This window comes from Ranitomeya variabilis, chromosome 1, assembly GCF_051348905.1.
Source record: "Ranitomeya variabilis isolate aRanVar5 chromosome 1, aRanVar5.hap1, whole genome shotgun sequence".
Classification (NCBI taxonomy): Eukaryota; Metazoa; Chordata; class Amphibia; order Anura; family Dendrobatidae; genus Ranitomeya; species Ranitomeya variabilis.
In genome coordinates this window covers 502,648,903-502,666,136 of record NC_135232.1, presented here as the reverse complement: position 1 = coordinate 502,666,136, position 17,234 = coordinate 502,648,903, and the positions used below count along the sequence as shown (strand labels likewise).

Sequence of the window (17,234 nt, the reverse complement as noted above, 5' to 3'; positions counted from 1 at the left end):
ATGACACAACAGGAAATGAGATGCCACTGTGGTAAGTAGTTTGCCCTTACAAGAATCAGCCGCTGCGGTGCTAATTGTAGAGAAATGTTTTTGTATGCGTCTGCGCAACTCTTGGGACGTTTGTCCCACGTAGACCAGTGAACAGGGGCAGATGAGGGCATAGATGACATTCATTGTCTTACAGTTGACATAAGTCTTGAGTAAATGTTTACTTTGATCAATGGGGTTATGGAACAGGTCCCTCACAGGAACCATATATTGGCAGACATTGCAGTCAAACCAAACAATTCCAGTCATGGTGGGATTGTTCTGTTTGCTATTGTGTGTTGTGGTTCAATAAAGTATTGCCACACTGTTTTACCTTAACCCTGTGTTGTCTGTGTAGTGTATTGCCCACGGGAAGATGGAGCGGGCGTTCAGTGGTGTGAGCTGTGGTCCATGCAGTCTTGCTAAGGACGGCCGGGCCAGCGGACGGGGGCACCCACTGGCCCCGTTTCTCCACACTCGTACCTTGCTGTGCTCCTATATAAACTCTTCTCTGTTACCTCCCCTACCCAAGGGACAGAAGTGCATATGATAATACAAACCAGACACACAAGGGGAAACAGACTGAATATTTGAAAAGCCTCATTGCATATAATCCTCTCAATGACAGATTTTGTGAACCTCCCAGTTGTTTCATTTTTTTGGTCTTTTTCTAAATTATTTTAATATATTACTTTAGGGGTAATTGCAGACTATCAAAGATTCTCTCATCCGAGTTTGAGTTTTTCTCATCAGACATTAATCAGAGTGTGATCCAATTCTCTTGGATGAAGAGAAGATTGAGACAAAAAGTCTCCATCTTCTCCATTCTGTCAGAAATGGTACTACACCCAGATGTCATCCTACTGCATTCCGATGGTTTCTATGGACTGATTGACTTGTGTAGTAGAGTGCGTTTGTCAGATCAAACTCGGGCATGCAGCAATTTTTTCTTAGGGCAGTCTCTGAGGAAAAAATCAGACATATGCACGGCCAGGGCGAATAACATTGGTCCGACTGTGATCCGATGTGCATGAGCCCTTAAACAAAGGCTGTTCATACACAAAGGCTCCGATTAATTGTTTATGTTGTGTTGTGTCACTTTTCTGCTATTTTTAAAAAAATTAACTTTATTTTTATTTTCTACATTTTTAACTATTATTTAGCTCAAAAAGTTGCATGCTTCATAACATTTTGCAAAAATATCTGGCGTACATAAAGTCACTCAAGGGGGGGACTGGAGTACATTTCTGACAAATTTTTCGTAAAGTCAAAAATGATGAATCAGGCAAAAATATCTGGGAAACTTAAACTTTGTCCACAGTGACGACTAGTGTTGAGCATTCCGATACTGCAAATATCGGGTATCGGCCGATATTCGCTGTATCGGAATTCCGATACCGAGTTCCGATATTTTTGTGATATCGGAAATCGGAATCGGAAGTTCCTATAAGCTCCCAGGCGTGTGTGGTGCATATGGTTCCCAGGGTCTGGAGGAGAGGAGACTCTCTTTCAGGCCCTGGGATCCATATTCATGTAAAAAATAAAGAATAAAAAAAAAATATATGGATATACTCACTCTCGGACGGCCCCTGGACCTCAGCGGTGCAACCGGCAGCCTCCGTTCCTAAGAATGCAGTGAGTGTAGGACCTGCGATGACGTCACGGCTTGTGATTGGTCGCTTGAGTGGTCACATGAGCGGTCACGCGACCAATCACAAGCCGCGACGTCATCGAAGGTCCTTTACTCTGCATTCTTAGGAACGGAGGCAGATGCTTGCAGCGGTGATAGCCAGGGCTCGTCCGAGGGTGAGTATATCCATATTTTTTATTTTTATTCTTTATTTTTTACATGAATATGGATCCCAAGGCCCGAAGGAGAGTTTCCTCTCCTTCAGACCCTGGGAACCATCCAGGATCACTTCTGATATTTGTGTCCCATTGACTTGTATTGGTATCGGGTATCGGTATCGGCGATATCCGATATTTTTTGGATATCGGCCGATCCAATCCGATACCGATACTTTCAAATATCGGTAGGTATCGCTCAACACTAGTGGCGACCTAAATAAAAAAATGAATTGGACACATATAAAATAGACTTAACCTTTTAACGACTGCCGATACGCCTTTTAACGGCGGCAGTTAAGTGTCTTAAAATCTCAGAACATGATTCGGGTCGGTTTTTATCGTCGCCAGTGTTGCGATTGCCGTTATTTACCAAATAACGGCGAATGCAAAAACAAGTCCAATTTTCCATTTATTTTTCTCTCCTCTGATATGATCTAGCACATCAGAGGAGAAAAGAAATGGGGTCCACAAGCACCCCCGGTACCTCTGGCACCTCCTGCATCTCCTGGTCTTGTCCCCTGGCCCTCAGCATCATCTTCCGGCATCTGCCAGCCAGCACCCAGCAACAATAGCAGATTTTTCCTATTGGTTCATTTTGATCACTGTGATAGACCCTATCACAATGATCAAAATAAAAAAACATTGTAAATCAAACCCCCCTTTATCACCCCCTTTGTTAGGTAAAAATACTAAAGTAAAAAAACTATATTTTTTCCATTAAGGTTAAGGTTGGGGCTAGGGTTAGGGTTAGGGTTGGGGTTAGAGCTAGGGTTGGGGCTAGGGTTAGGTTTGGGAATAGAGCTAGGGTTAACGTTGGGCTAGCATTAGGGTTGGGGTCAGTGTTGGACTGGGGTGCCAAGGGCCCACCAGTGACATCAACTTCAGGGCCCAACTTTTCAGCTACATGCAAATATGACTTTATCCTCATTCACAAATTTCAATAGCAATAAACTGGGTTGATTGTTAAATGAATAAGATGCCACCTTTGTCTGTATATGGTGAATCAAGTCTATTGTGCCAAGTACTGCTTATATAAGTGGGTGGTGGCCCACTCCTGCACGGGGGACCACCGGTGGATTCTCCTGTGGGCCAATCCAAGCCTGGTTGGGGCTAGGGTTAGGGCTAGGGTTAGGGTTGGGCTAGGGTTATTGTTGGGGTTAGAGCTAGGGTTAGGGTTGGGCTAGGGTTAGGGCTGGAGATAGGGTTAGAGCTAATGTTAGGGTTGGGCTTACAGCTAGGGTTAGACTTGGGCTAGGGTTAAGGTTGGAGATAGGGTTAGAACTAATGTTAGGGTTGGGCTAGGGTTGAGCTAGTGTTAGGGTTGTGGCTAGGGTTAGGGCTGGTGCTAGGATTGGGGTTAGGATTGTGTTGGGGTTCGGGTTCTGTTGGGGTTATGGTTAGGGTTGGGATTAGGGTTAGGGGTGTGTTGGGGTTAGGGTTGGGATTAGGGCTGTGTTAGGGTTGGAGTTACAATTTCCACTGTTTAGGTACATCAGGGGGGTCTCCAAACTCGAAATGGCACCAGCCATTGATTCCAGCCAATTTTGCGTTCAAAAAGTCAAACGGTGCTCCTTCCCTTCTGAGCCCTGCCATGCTCCCAAACAGTGGCTTTCCCCCACATACGGGGTATCGGCGTACTCAGGAGAAATTGCACAACAAATTTTGTGGTCAATTTTCTCCTGATATGCTAGTTAAAATAAAAAAGTTTGGTTCCAAAAGTAAATTTTTTTGTGAAAAAAATAAAATGTTCATTTTTTCCTTCCACATTGCTTTAGTTCTTATGAAGCACCTGAAGGGTTAATAAACGTATTGAATGTGGTTTTGTGCACCTTGAGGGGTGCAGTTTTTAGAATGGTGTCATTTTTGGGTATTTTCTGTCATATTGACCCCCAAAACTCATAACTTATAACGTCCTAACAAAAAAAAAAATATGTTTCCAAAATTGTGCTGATGTAAAGTAGACATGTGGGAAATTGTATTTATTGACTCTTTTGTGCAATACAATATGACTCCCTGATATAACGGCACAAAAATTAAAAGTTTGAAAATTGCTAAATGTTCAAAATATTTGCCAAATGTCCACGTTTTCCATAAATAAATGCAAATTATTTCAAATAAATTTTACCACTAACATTAAGAACAATATGTCACAAAAAAAAATTCTAAGAATCAGTGGGATCCCTTGAACCGTTCCAGAGCTATATTATAACCTCATAAAGTGACAGTGGTCAGAATTGTGTAAATTGGCTTGGTCATTAAGTACAAAATTGTCTCTGTCACCAAAGGGTTGAAAAAAGGCGCCAATGGAAAAATAAAAACCAGCAATCTTTAAAATTGTAAAAAGTAAAATAACTTTGGATTTTGACACAAATTTGCTAATTGACACTCTTTAAACATTGACAGTTATGTAAAGTTGTTAGGGAGGTATCCTATTTATGGTACAAATCATTTGGTAAGTGTTAGGCCGGCGTCACACTAGCGAGTTTTACGGACGTAAGAGCGCAGAAAATACGTCCGTAAAACTCGCCAAACAAACGGCACAATTATTCTCAATGGGGCTGCTCCTATCAGCCGTATATTACGGTTCAGTATTATACGGCTTTCTACGGCCGTACAAAATCGCAGCATGCTGTGTTTGTCAGCGTATTGCGCAAATAATACGCCAATGAAAGTCTATGGGGGCGAGAAAAATACGGATTCCACACGGACCAGCAGTGTGACTTGCGAGAAATACGCAGCGGTGTTAGTGAAAAGTCGGTAATTCAATTGCCGGCTTTTCATTTCTCCTTCACAAACCCGACATGATATGAGACATGGTTTACATACAGTAAACCATCTCATATCCCCCTTTTTTTTTGCATATTCCACACTACTAATGTTAGTAGTATGTATGTGCAAAATGTGGGCACTGTAGCTGCGCAAATAAAGGGTTAAATGGCGGAAAAAATTGGCGTGGGCTCCCGCGCAATTTTCTCCGCCAGAATGGTAAAGCCAGTGACTGAGGGCAGATATTAATAGCCAGGAGAGGGTCCATGGTTATTGGCCCCCCCGTGGCTAAAAACATCTGCCCCCAGCCACCCCAGAAAAGGCACATCTGGAAGGCCTATTCTGGCACTTGGCCACTCTCTTCCCACTCCCTGTAGCGGTGGGATATGGGGTAATGAAGGGTTAATGCCACCTTGCTATTGTAAGGTGACATTAAGCCAGATTAATAATGGAGAGGCGTCAATGATGACACCTATCCATTATTAATCCAATTGTCTGAAAGGGTTAAAAAACACACACACACATTATTAAAAATTATTTTAATGAAATAAACACACAGGTTGTTTTAGTATTTTATTGCTCTCTCAATCCATCAGAACACCCTCGCTTGGCAAAATAATAAACACACAAGATACATACCCTCAGATGAACCATCACGTCCCACGAAGTAATCCATCTGAAGGGGTTAATTATTTGACAGGCAGGAGCTGTGCTAATGCACTCGCTCGTGTCTGTAATCCCCGGGTAATGAAGGAAATCTGAGTGATCTGTACTTACATTGAGTTGCGGTGAGGCGCCCTCTGGTGGATGAACTCATATGAACTCGAGCGTGGGAACTTTTCCAAGGCTGCAGTTCATGAGAACATCCACCAGAGGGCGCCTCACCGCAACTCAATGTAAGTACAGATCACTCAGATTTCCTTCATTACCCGGGGATTACAGACATGAGCGAGTGCATTAGCACAGCTCCTGCCTGTCAAATAATTAACCCCTTCAGATGGATTACTTCGTGGGACGTGACGGTTCATCTGAGGGTATGTATCTTGTGCGTTTATTATTTTGCCAAACGAGGGTGTTCTGATGGATTGAGAGAGCAATAAAATACTAAAACAACCTGTGTGTTTATTTCATTAAAATAATTTTTTGCTCATTTTTGGGGTCAGAATGGCGCATACTACATCACTGTGTCTAAATGTTTTTCTGCGATAATCTGTTTTATCCATAAAAGTTATTTGGGTGGATTTAACAATGTAGATGTCCAATTTTTCTTGTTAAATACAGTTAAAAATACAGAAATTCCTAATTCTTCAGATCATAATTATAAAGTACCTGCAGCACTTTTTTTCTGCACATTTAAAGGCATATCTGACTTTTTGAAAAATAAATACGCCAGCGGTGGTCAGTCAATTGCACTTTTGCTCCATTTGTTCTGAATTGGACTGCCAGAGATAGCCGAGCACAGCGGTCAGTTGATCTTTGGCACTCAGATAAGAATTAGGCCTCTTTCACACTTCCGTCTTATGTCTCACGTCAAAATACGTAGATTTTTGAGAATGCAGGATCCTGCAAAAAAAAATTTCTCATAGACTTGTATTAGCAACGGATTATGATGGATAGCCATCTATTTCATCCGTCATGCACTGGATCCTGCATAAAAAAAACGGTCCCGCGGGCAGAGAAAATGTTCAGAAGAATGTTTTTTCTGCACATCGGAAAATCGCTGACTGTGAAAAGCAGGAATCCAGCGACGGGTCCCGTCTTTTCAAACTGAGCATGCGTGGAAAAATTCCTGTCAGGGAAATTCTCTCTCGCTCGCTTTGTCTTTTTACTATTGATGCTGCCTATGCAGCATCAATAGTAACAAGATATAATGTTAAAAATAATAAAAAAAATCAACATTCTCACCTACCGGCACCTAACCTGGTTTGTGTTGAGTATGCATTTTCGCAGCAGAAAACCGCTGCGAAGACGCATACACAAGGTGCACATAGCCTCGACAGGTCCGTCAGAAAAATGGGCCCAGTGCACCCGTCACATATGTTTTGACACTATTTTGTTAACATTCGTCGCTACGTCTTGGGGACGCAGCAGGACAGGAGAGTCCCGACGGAAATGTGAAAGAAGCCTTAACGGAACAGCAATGCGCATGATCAACGACCACTCCATTTGAGATAGGTGGGGGTCTCTGTGATTGGATCACCAGCAAACAGGAAGTTATATACTATCCAAGGATATTGGATAACTTCCAAATCTGAGAATACCCCTTTTCAGGAGTTAAAGTGACAAAAATAAGATAAAAACAGTATATAGTAAGTAAAAAAGCACAATTAGAAGTTCTGTATCACAAAAATGGAACTTGGACTGCCATATATATATGATTGTAAATTAATCAGCGCCTAATCAGTGTGACATTAAATGATAGCGATTCGCTTCAAACCTTATTATTGAGAAGTCATATAATATATACTCATAAGTGTATCCACATATAAGCTAAGTAGGACGTTGATATTGTTATACATGGTGATCTGTACCTGACAAAAAAAGAATAATATGATCCATATATTATATGTATAGAACCAGATATTACAACTTATTTCAAGCAATTTTATCTCCTAAAGATATGATACTTGCTATTTTTATTTGTAATTTAGGATAAAAAGAAATGTCTGAATTTTATTCTGGTAAGCCTCCTATAAGTATGGGGTTATTTACTCTAATTATAAAGTAGTCACTATTGTACAATCTCTACAAGAACACTGTCACGGGGTCCTACTTTGGTATCACACAATCAACAAAGCGAGAGATTAGCGAACAGCCCCAAGAACCTTTATTACATGCAAACCGAAAGGTCCATAAAACAATCCACCACACAGAGGATAAAATAGTCCAGGACCACGGATACAGTCCAGTAATGGGATAAATGCCGCGGGAGATGAGAGTCACAATCCTCAGCAAAGAGATCAATATGGCAGTGCGGCCCCAGATACTTCTCCGTATAGGAATCCTCCAGCAGTATTTTCCAGAGCAATCAGAGTTTCTACAAGTTTCTCTGGGGTGCTGGCCTTAGCATCAGCAACCCACAAGGGATCTATCTTATTGGTCTACAGGTCCTCCTCAGGCCCCCTCTTTATGTCCGGGGTAGGCAGACGGGTTGGATGGTTTTCAGGCCTCCCAGACTTGAGAATGGTGAATCAGAGATCAAGGCAGTACAGGGGGTGATTTGCAGCATTTGGACAGTCAGGATAAGTCAGAAGGGGTTCATCAAGAGGCATGGACACATGCAGGCTGCAGATGGTAACTGAGCGAATTCAATCATAGGACCTGTTGTAAGGTAATTAAGACTCTAGACAAGACAGGGAATACACAGAATGATACAGATGAACAAGACAACACTCCTAAAATCAGTAAATATCTGAAGATAGACAGAATAATACCACACACACCATATCACACCATCACAAACACTATGCCATAATAAAATTCCACACGGCATACACAAACATGAAATACAAAACTATAAATGCATACCAGAGTGTAACCTTTTTCAGTATCTACATTTACACTTGCTTCACTTGATTTATTTGCACATTTGTAGCGCTATAGACTGTGTGGACAGTCGGTAATATAGATTTTGGAAGAATTAATCAAAATAATATTTTGAACCAAAGGAAACAAGTTGGGAAGACAGACATGTTCTGAAAAAGGGCAGCTTGGAGCGATATCTGTCTGACACTAATACATTTTCAGTAGCTGCACATTCTTCAATTCACAAAGTCACAAAGCTGCTATCTGTCTTATTCAGGAGGATGGGAGCCTGTAAAGTCATCGTCTGAAATCTTTGAAGTTGAATAGTTACATGACATGTTTCTATTACAGTTTATGCATTCTGTCAGAAACATTCAACTATTTTGATTGTTGTCATAAAGAAAAAAAAACAACTGATTTAAGTGGAAAAAGTTGAAGGCTCTCCATTTCGCCGTCATTTTTATTGGTCTGAAGAGGACATTTTGACTCTTGTTTTCTTCCAATGCAAAAGGAACTTTACCTTCATAAATGTCTACACTGTGTATATACTATATACACTGTGTATACTATAATGTCTACACTGTACCCTCCCCTTTCTTAAGGAGGCATTGAAATAAGAACATCGCTAATATCATACATTGCCACATGTAATGCCTGTGGTTCAGTAATACAGAGCAGCAGAGCAAAGTGTATGTGGTAATAGGATACACTCCTTTAGGCTACTTTCACACTAGCGTTAACTGCAAACCGTCTCAAAACGTCTTTTTTGCCGAAAAAACGGATGCGTCAAAAAAGTGAAAAACGGTGACAAACGTATGCCACGCATACAGCATTTCGACGGATACGTCGCAAATCCGCTAAACGTTTCCGTCGAAAATACTGGATGCGTTGCATACGTTGCATCCGTTTTTACCATCCGTTGCATCCGTTTTTCCGACGGATCCGTTTTTAAAATGGGAGGCTCCTAAATTTGATTGGCTACTGGAAAATATGGAAAACTATATAGTTACTGTTTTTACAGCCCATCTTTGAGGGTTTTAGTTTTGTGGCAGCGATGGAAGGTGTTCTTGTGAGGATTGCGAGTTTGGTTACCGACGTTATCTTTGAGACGAATCGCCTGGATATCATAGTGCGGGAGAAGGAGGCGGCAGCGGAAAGGCGTAGGATGCTTCTGCAGCAACGGAGACGGAGACGACTGTGGATTCATCCGATTAATGAACTACGGATGATGATAAAGGGATCCAAACCCTAACCCTACCCCTAACCTCACCCCTAACCGTTTAATGAACATTTTCTGACAGTCATAGTGCCACGTATTTCAGTGCCACGTATTTAAGTGCCACGTACTATAAATACTATAACTACGTGGTTATACGTGGCACTGAAATATCGTGGCACGTAAATACGTGGCACTTAAATGCGTGGCACTGAAATACATGGCACTGAAATATCGTGGCATTTACGTGAAATACGTGGCACTTAAAATACGTGGCACTTATATACGTGGCCATATAAGTGGGGTTGAAGGCCCAGGCCAGGTTTATATAGATTTGGGGGTGTCTGGCCAATTGGCAACAAAATCCTTCTTCTGAGCATGCTCAGTGTAAAAAAACGTATTGCAGCGCTGCATTGCGTCGTACGACGTGTCCCGACGCATCCGTCGCTCATAGGCTTCCATTGTAGCCAACGACGCATGCCGCAGGATGCGTCGCGACTAGTGTTGAGCATTCCGATACCGCAAGTATCGGGTATCGGCCGATACTTGCGGGTATCGGAATTCCGATACCGAGATCCGATACTTTTGTGGTATCGGGTATCAGTATCGAAACAACATTAATGTAAAAATGTGTAAAAGAGAGAATTAAAATAAAAAATATTGCTATACTCACCTCTCCGACGCAGCCTGCACCTTACCGAGGGAAGCGGCAGCGTTCTTTGTTTAAAATTCGCGCTTTTCTTTCCTTACGTGAAGTCCCGGCTTGTGATTGGTCGCGTGCTGCCCATGTGGCGGCGACGCAACCAATCACAGCAAGCCGTGACGTAATTTCAGGTCATTCAGTATTTTAAAATTACGCTCCGGCTTTGTGATTGGTTGCGTCGCAGTCACATGGGCGACGCAACCAATCACAGCAAGCCGTGACGTAATTTCAGGTCCTTAAGGATTTTAAAATTACGTCCCGGCTTTGTGATTGGTTGCGTCGCAGTCACATGGGCGACGCAACCAATCACAAGCCGTGACGTCACGGGAGGCTGGACACGCGCGCATTTTAAAATGCCCGCGAGTCCAGCCTCCCGTGACGTCCCGGCTTGTGATTGGTTGCGGCGCGGTCAACCAATCACAAGCCGGGAGGCTGGACACGCGCGCATTTTAAAATGCCCGCGAGTCCAGCCTCCCGTGACGTCCCGGCTTGTGATTGGTTGCGGCGCGGTCAACCAATCACAAGCCGGGAGGCTGGACTCGCGGGCATTTTAAAATGCGCGCGTGTCCAGCCTCCCGGCTTGTGATTGGTTGACCGCGCCGCAACCAATCACAAGCCGGGACGTCACGGGAGGCTGGACTCGCGGGCATTTTAAAATGCGCGCGTGTCCAGCCTCCCGTGACGTCACGGCTTGTGATTGGTTGCGTCGCCCATGTGACTGCGACGCAACCAATCACAAAGCCGGGACGTAATTTTAAAATCCTTAAGGACCTGAAATTACGTCACGGCTTGCTGTGATTGGTTGCGTCGCCCATGTGACTGCGACGCAACCAATCACAAAGCCGGAGCGTAATTTTAAAATACTGAATGACCTGAAATTACGTCACGGCTTGCTGTGATTGGTTGCGTCGCCGCCACATGGGCGGCACGCGACCAATCACAAGCCGGGACTTCACGTAAGGAAAGAAAAGCGCGAATTTTAAACAAAGAACGCTGCCGCTTCCCGCGCTGAGGTTCAGGCTGCGTCGGAGAGGTGAGTATAGCAATATTTTTTATTTTAATTCTTTCTTTTACACATTAATATGGATCCCAGGGCCTGAAGGAGAGTTTCCTCTCCTTCAGACCCTGAGAACCATCAGGAATACCGTCCGATAATTGAGTCCCATTGACTTGTATTGGTATCGGGTATCGGTATCGGATTGGATCCGATACTTTGCCGGTATCGGCCGATACTTTCCGATACCGATACTTTCAAGTATCGGACGGTATCGCTCAACACTAGTCGCGACACGTTTTTTAGGCGGAGACAAAAAACATTACAATCAACGTTTTTTGCCGACAACGTGTCGCCAAATTTCGACGCATCTGTCGTACGACGTACACGACGTATGCCAATCCGTCACAATACGTCACCAATACAAGTCTATGGGGAAAAAACGCATCCTGCAAACACTTTTGCAGGATGCGTTTTTTCTGAAAAAAGACGTTTTGAGACGGTTTGCCGTTAACGCTAGTGTGAAAGTAGCCTTAGTTACAGCATAGAATATGAATCTGATACATTTCTCCTTTCTTTATTTTCTAAATTTAATCATTTTATGAGCAAATTATAGAAACAATTGTATAATTTAAAGAAAGGTTTTACATGATAAGAATATTGAAAAAAGTCTCAATTGAGCTTTAATGGGTATTCCTGTCCCCAAGATCCTATCCCAATATGTAGCAGGTATAATAATAATAATAATAATAATAGCAAATACCTCCAGTTAGAATTGTGGTATAGTTTTTCTGATTCTATGTCTCTTTCCTAATGTGCAGGCATTGCAGGACCTTAGGTATCCATGGTTACAACCACTGACATAGTGATAGCTAGCTAGATGCTAGTGGTTGTAACCATGGATACATAAGGTCCTGCAATGCCTGCACATGAGGAAAGAGACATAGCAAATCAAGAAATTATACTACGTTTCTGGAGGTATTTGCTAATATTATTATTATTACTACACCTAATACATATTGAGATATGATCTTGGAGATGGGAATAACCCTTAAACTTCTTTCTTATATAATAACATACAGTATTTCCATGTACAAGGTTGATTTTTGAGACGTATATGCAATCATGATTCTAGGGCAGAGAAAATGTAATTTGACAGGTACATGTTATAAAAGATAAAATAATAAAGGGGGCCGTGGAGAGAGGAGCTGCTCTGTAGTAATTTAACATATACAGTATATATCTGTGTAAAATTATATACATTTTGCCAGAAAGTTTCTGATAAAAATCTCCCAGTAGACAGCGTATATTGGACCTAAATTTGACATCTGTGAGGGTTGTAATTATGGTGTTTCTGTTGCCTTTTGGGTGTTATTGGATTATTGATGTTTACAGATGTAGCAGTGTATTATCATTCCATCTTTCATCCAAAACTCCTTAAGCTATTTTAGTGAAGTATATCCATTATCATAGTTATTCTGCCAACACTTCCATGTTTCCTATTAGTATTCTCAATACAAATACTTGTCTTGAAAATCTATATACACCACTAGACCCATATAAAGTTCAAAGGGCACAATTAACCAAAATGTTTATAATAATACACACAAAAGAACCGGTATAAAGTGCCAATATGCAATATATTTTATTTAGAATTTACACATAATATAACCAAAAGACAAATACCTGCAAGGTTGCTACTAAGAAGCAGAGACTGCCACAGTAAGTTGTAGGAAATATGCGTATTACCACACCTGTGCCTACTTTCATATACCCGTACATATAGCTCAATATACTAAAATATACTACATAGTGTAGGGGTAAAAAGACCCTGTCTAAATACATCAAAGTAATGTGCTGGGTAAAAATGAAGATAAGCGTCACTTGCATAAATCTGGTGTGGATCCCAAGTGGCGTCCCCGCCGCCCCAACGCACGTTTCGCTTCTTCGTCAGGAGGCCTCCTGACGAAGAAGCGAAACGTGCGTTGGGGCGGCGGGGACGCCACTTGGGATCCACACCAGATTTATGTAAGTGACGCTTATCTTCATTTTTACCCAGCACATTACTTTGATGTATTTAGACAGGGTCTTTTTACCCCTACACTATGTAGTATATTTTAGTATATTGAGCTATATGTACGGGTATATGAAAGTAGGCACAGGTGTGGTAATACGCATATTTCCTACAACTTACTGTGGCAGTCTCTGCTTCTTAGTAGCAACCTTGCAGGTATTTGTCTTTTGGTTATATTATGTGTAAATTCTAAATAAAATATATTGCATATTGGCACTTTATACCGGTTCTTTTGTGTGTATTATTGAAAATCTATATGTATAATTTGTAGCTAAATATGTGATTCTAGCAACAGAGCTTTCAGCAATGTCCATCGAACCTTAGATTTGTTAGCTATGGTAAAGTAAACAATTCTTAAAGGAGTTATTCGGGACATTGCTTATTTTTTGCTATCTGTAGTTACTAGCTACCTGCCTGTTCTACCCAGTTCTGATCTCTGCTGGCTCGGAGATTATCTCTGTCAGCGATTTTGCAGTTTCCAGTGATGTCATATCACTAGAGCAGCTTCTTCTCTTCCTCACAACTCTGTTGACTAGGTGACTCTGCCGATGTCATGATGATTGACAGCTGACTCTCTGCCGCCTAACTGATGATGTTGGTAGTAACGCCCGCTTCATCAACAGAGTAGACTGGAAGAGAAGAAGCTGCTCTGCTAACCTGAGATCAAATTAAGCAGCAAAATTGGCAGCAGGAGCGGTCTGTGACCTCTCTGAGCCAGCAGAGATCTGCATCAGGTAGAACAGGCAAGTACAGTTGTGCTCAAAAGTTTACATACCCTGGCAGATTTTTTGCTTTCTTGGCCTTTTTCAGAGAATATGAATGATATCACCAAAACTTTTTTTTCACTCATGGTTAGTGGTTGGGTGAAGGCATTTATTGCCAAAACTACTGTGGTTTTTCTTTGTAAATAATAATGACAACCACAAAATCATCCAAATGACCCTTGTCAAAAGTTTACATACCCTGGTGACTTTGTCCTGATAACATGAACAGAAGTTGATACAAATGGGTTTGAATGGCTACTAAAGGTAACAGCCTCACACGTCACCTGTTTGCTCGTAATCTGTGTGTGTGTGCATAAAAGCTGAGTGAGTGTCTGGGATAAAGACAGACTCTTGCAACTTTCATCCAGCCACTGATGTTTCTGGATTGTGAGTCATGGGGAAAGCAAAAGAATTGTCAGCAGATCTAGGGAAAGGTAGTTGAACTGTATAAAACAGGAAAGGGATACAAAAAGATATCCAGGAAATTGATAATACCAGTCAGGAGCGTTCAAACTGTGATTAACAAATGGAAAGTCAGGGGTTCTGTAAAAACAAAACCACGGTCAGGTAGACCAACAAAAATGTCATCCACCACTGCCAGGAAAATTGTTCGGGATGCAAAGGAAAACCCAAAAATAACATCAGCTGAAATACAGAACTTTCTGAAAACTAGTGGTGTGGCTGTTTCAAGATGCACAATAAGGAGGCACTTGAAGAAAAATGGGCTGCATGGTCAAGTCGCCAGAAGAAAGCCATTACTGCATAAATGCCACAAAGTATGTAGCCTACAATACACAAAACAGCACAGAGACAAGCCTCAGAACTTCGGGAACAAGGTAATTTGGAGTAATGAGACCAAAATTTAGCTTTTTGACCACAATTATAAACATTATATTTGGAGAGAGGTCAACGAGGCCTATGATGAAAGGATCATCATTCCTACTGTAAGCACGGAGGAGGATCGATGATGTTTTGGGGATGTGTCACTACAAAGGCACAGGAAACTTGGTCAAAGTTGAAGGAAAGCTGAATGCAGCATGTTATCAGCAAACACTTGTGGCATGTATTTGGACGTTCCAACATGACAACGATCCAAAACACAAGCCAAGTCGACCTGTCATTTGCTACAGCAGAAACAAGTGAAGGTTCTGGAGTGGCCATCTCAGTCTCCTGACCTCAATATCATTGAGCAACTCTGGGGAGATCTCAAGAGTGCAGTTCATGCTAGACAGCCCAGAATTTACTGGAACTGGAGGCTTTTTTGCCAAGAATAGTGGTCAGCTTTACCATCTGAGAAAATAAAGAACCTCATCCACAACTACCACAAAGGACTTCAAGCTGTCATTGATGCTAGAGGGGGCAATAAACGGTATTAAGAAATGGGGTATGTGAACTTTTGATCAGGGTTATTTGGATGTTTTGGGTTGTCATTATAATTTAAAAAGAGAAACCACTAATCATGAGTGGAGAAAAAGTTTTGATGTTATCATTCTTATTCTCTGAAAAAAAGGGCAAGAAAGCAAAAATTTAGTTGGGGTATGTAAACTTTTGAGCACAACTGTAGTTAGCAACTAGTTGCTTGTAAGTTCTTAGCCCCATTAGAAAAAATGAGAATAGTATCAGATAACTCTTAAGTATGGGTAGGAGGTCAAAGATGAGAATATTGTTAGTATTAATGCAACATTTTTGCAATTAGACAATCCATCTATTAATGTGAAATATGTAAATATATTATAGCATTCCAGATTATGTTAAAAAGTTTATAAAACACTTTTTTTTGTTTTAGGACTAACTGGTGATGAAAGACCAGAGAAATCTGATCATCTAGAAGAGAACATGGTTCATCAAGATGACAGCGACAAAGTAGACCATGAACCTAAAGCAACATTGATACCGTCACCATCCAAAGATATACTGAAAAATAAGAGAGTAACAGACAACAATATTAAAACAGAGGAAAAACAAAACATTGCAGCTCCTAAGCAAAAAAATGACCAACATATATCAATGCATCCAGATGGCACCAGACCTCCAAATACTGTATTGAAGGGAAAATTTCATATTAGTGAAGACATTGATGGATTTTCAGGTGATTCTCCTGTAAGAAAATCTACAATGTCAAAACCACTGTATTCAACATTTTCATCTCAGCTACCAGATGAATTTTTTTTTCCAACAGTAGAAATTCCATCATCAATAGAAGATGCTAATAACAGATTGAATAAAAGCATAGATCTATATACTGATTTTCAGGAAAGGCAAGGCAGAGAGAAAGCTATCTCTGAAAAGTTAGCAATGTTTTTAAAAGAGAGCAAACACCAATCTCAAACAAAAGAATCGTATATATCCCATATTTTTAACATATCGGTAACAAAGGTTCCTGACATGGTCTTTAGAGGACAGGAGTCTGATGAGCTTAATACTCTTTCTCTTTCAAAGAATGATAACCATCTTCAGAGTGAAACAATGGAAACCATCCAAAAAAATATTCACCCAACAATTCACACAAGTAACCTTCAAGAGCTAGACAAAAGGATCCCAGATGTAATTCTGACAACTCCTTTATCTCTAAAAAGTACAAACCCTCCACCATCACTTATGCACACTATGGTTACTGACAGAGAAAGTCAAGCCTCAGAGAGTCGAGTGAAAGCTACAAATTCTAATGAAGCCTTGCATAAAGCTGAGATGGTAACTGAGGCAAGCAAAGTTTGGACCATGCCTACAGGACATATTAACTCAATTCTGGAAGCTGATCACGTTTCAGTTGCCACTTTAATCAATTTAAGCACAAACTCTGATATGACTGTAGAATCCAGTGAGGACATTTTGAGCCAAACATCAAAACCTAATCAAAAATTTAACCCACTGGCAACACTAACATCATCTATTTTAAACAGACAAGTCTATACTTCAGAATTTTTAGGAAGCCTGGTAACTGAACCAACAAAGTTTGTCAAAGCATCAAGCAGTGAATCTTCAAAAGACTCTTTAGAGAGCATTAATTATGAAGAAGAGGAAAATCAGTCTAAAAATAATATTGTATCATCTACTGTTGAACCTCGGACTAATTTCCTCCATTCACTGTTGGAGTCCACAGATGGCAGTGATTTGGAAGAAACAGCGTCGCTAGAGAAAGAAAATGAAGGGGGAAGTGGTGAAGAAGACAGTGCTCAATGGTTATTTGAAGATCACAGCGCACAAGGTATATTCTGTATTTTACGCAACTCAACCTGCCTGTATTCTGCCATTTTGACACAAGTGCGGTATGGGTCAGACGAAGCAGTCTTGGATCCCAGAGCAGGGGTCTAAAGATA

General features: G+C 41.3%; 1 protein-coding gene across 3 annotated transcripts in view; it reads left to right on the top strand.

The window, feature by feature from the left end:
• The window catches only part of NCAN (neurocan), a 381,019-nt gene that overhangs the window by 287,559 nt on the left and 76,226 nt on the right, over window positions 1-17,234 (top strand). For all 3 annotated transcript variants that reach the window (XM_077252478.1, XM_077252484.1, XM_077252470.1), the window contains one exon: window positions 15,704-17,122. In XM_077252478.1, the coding sequence (XP_077108593.1) occupies window positions 15,704-17,122 (1,419 nt within the window). The remainder of the gene's footprint in view (window positions 1-15,703; window positions 17,123-17,234) is intronic.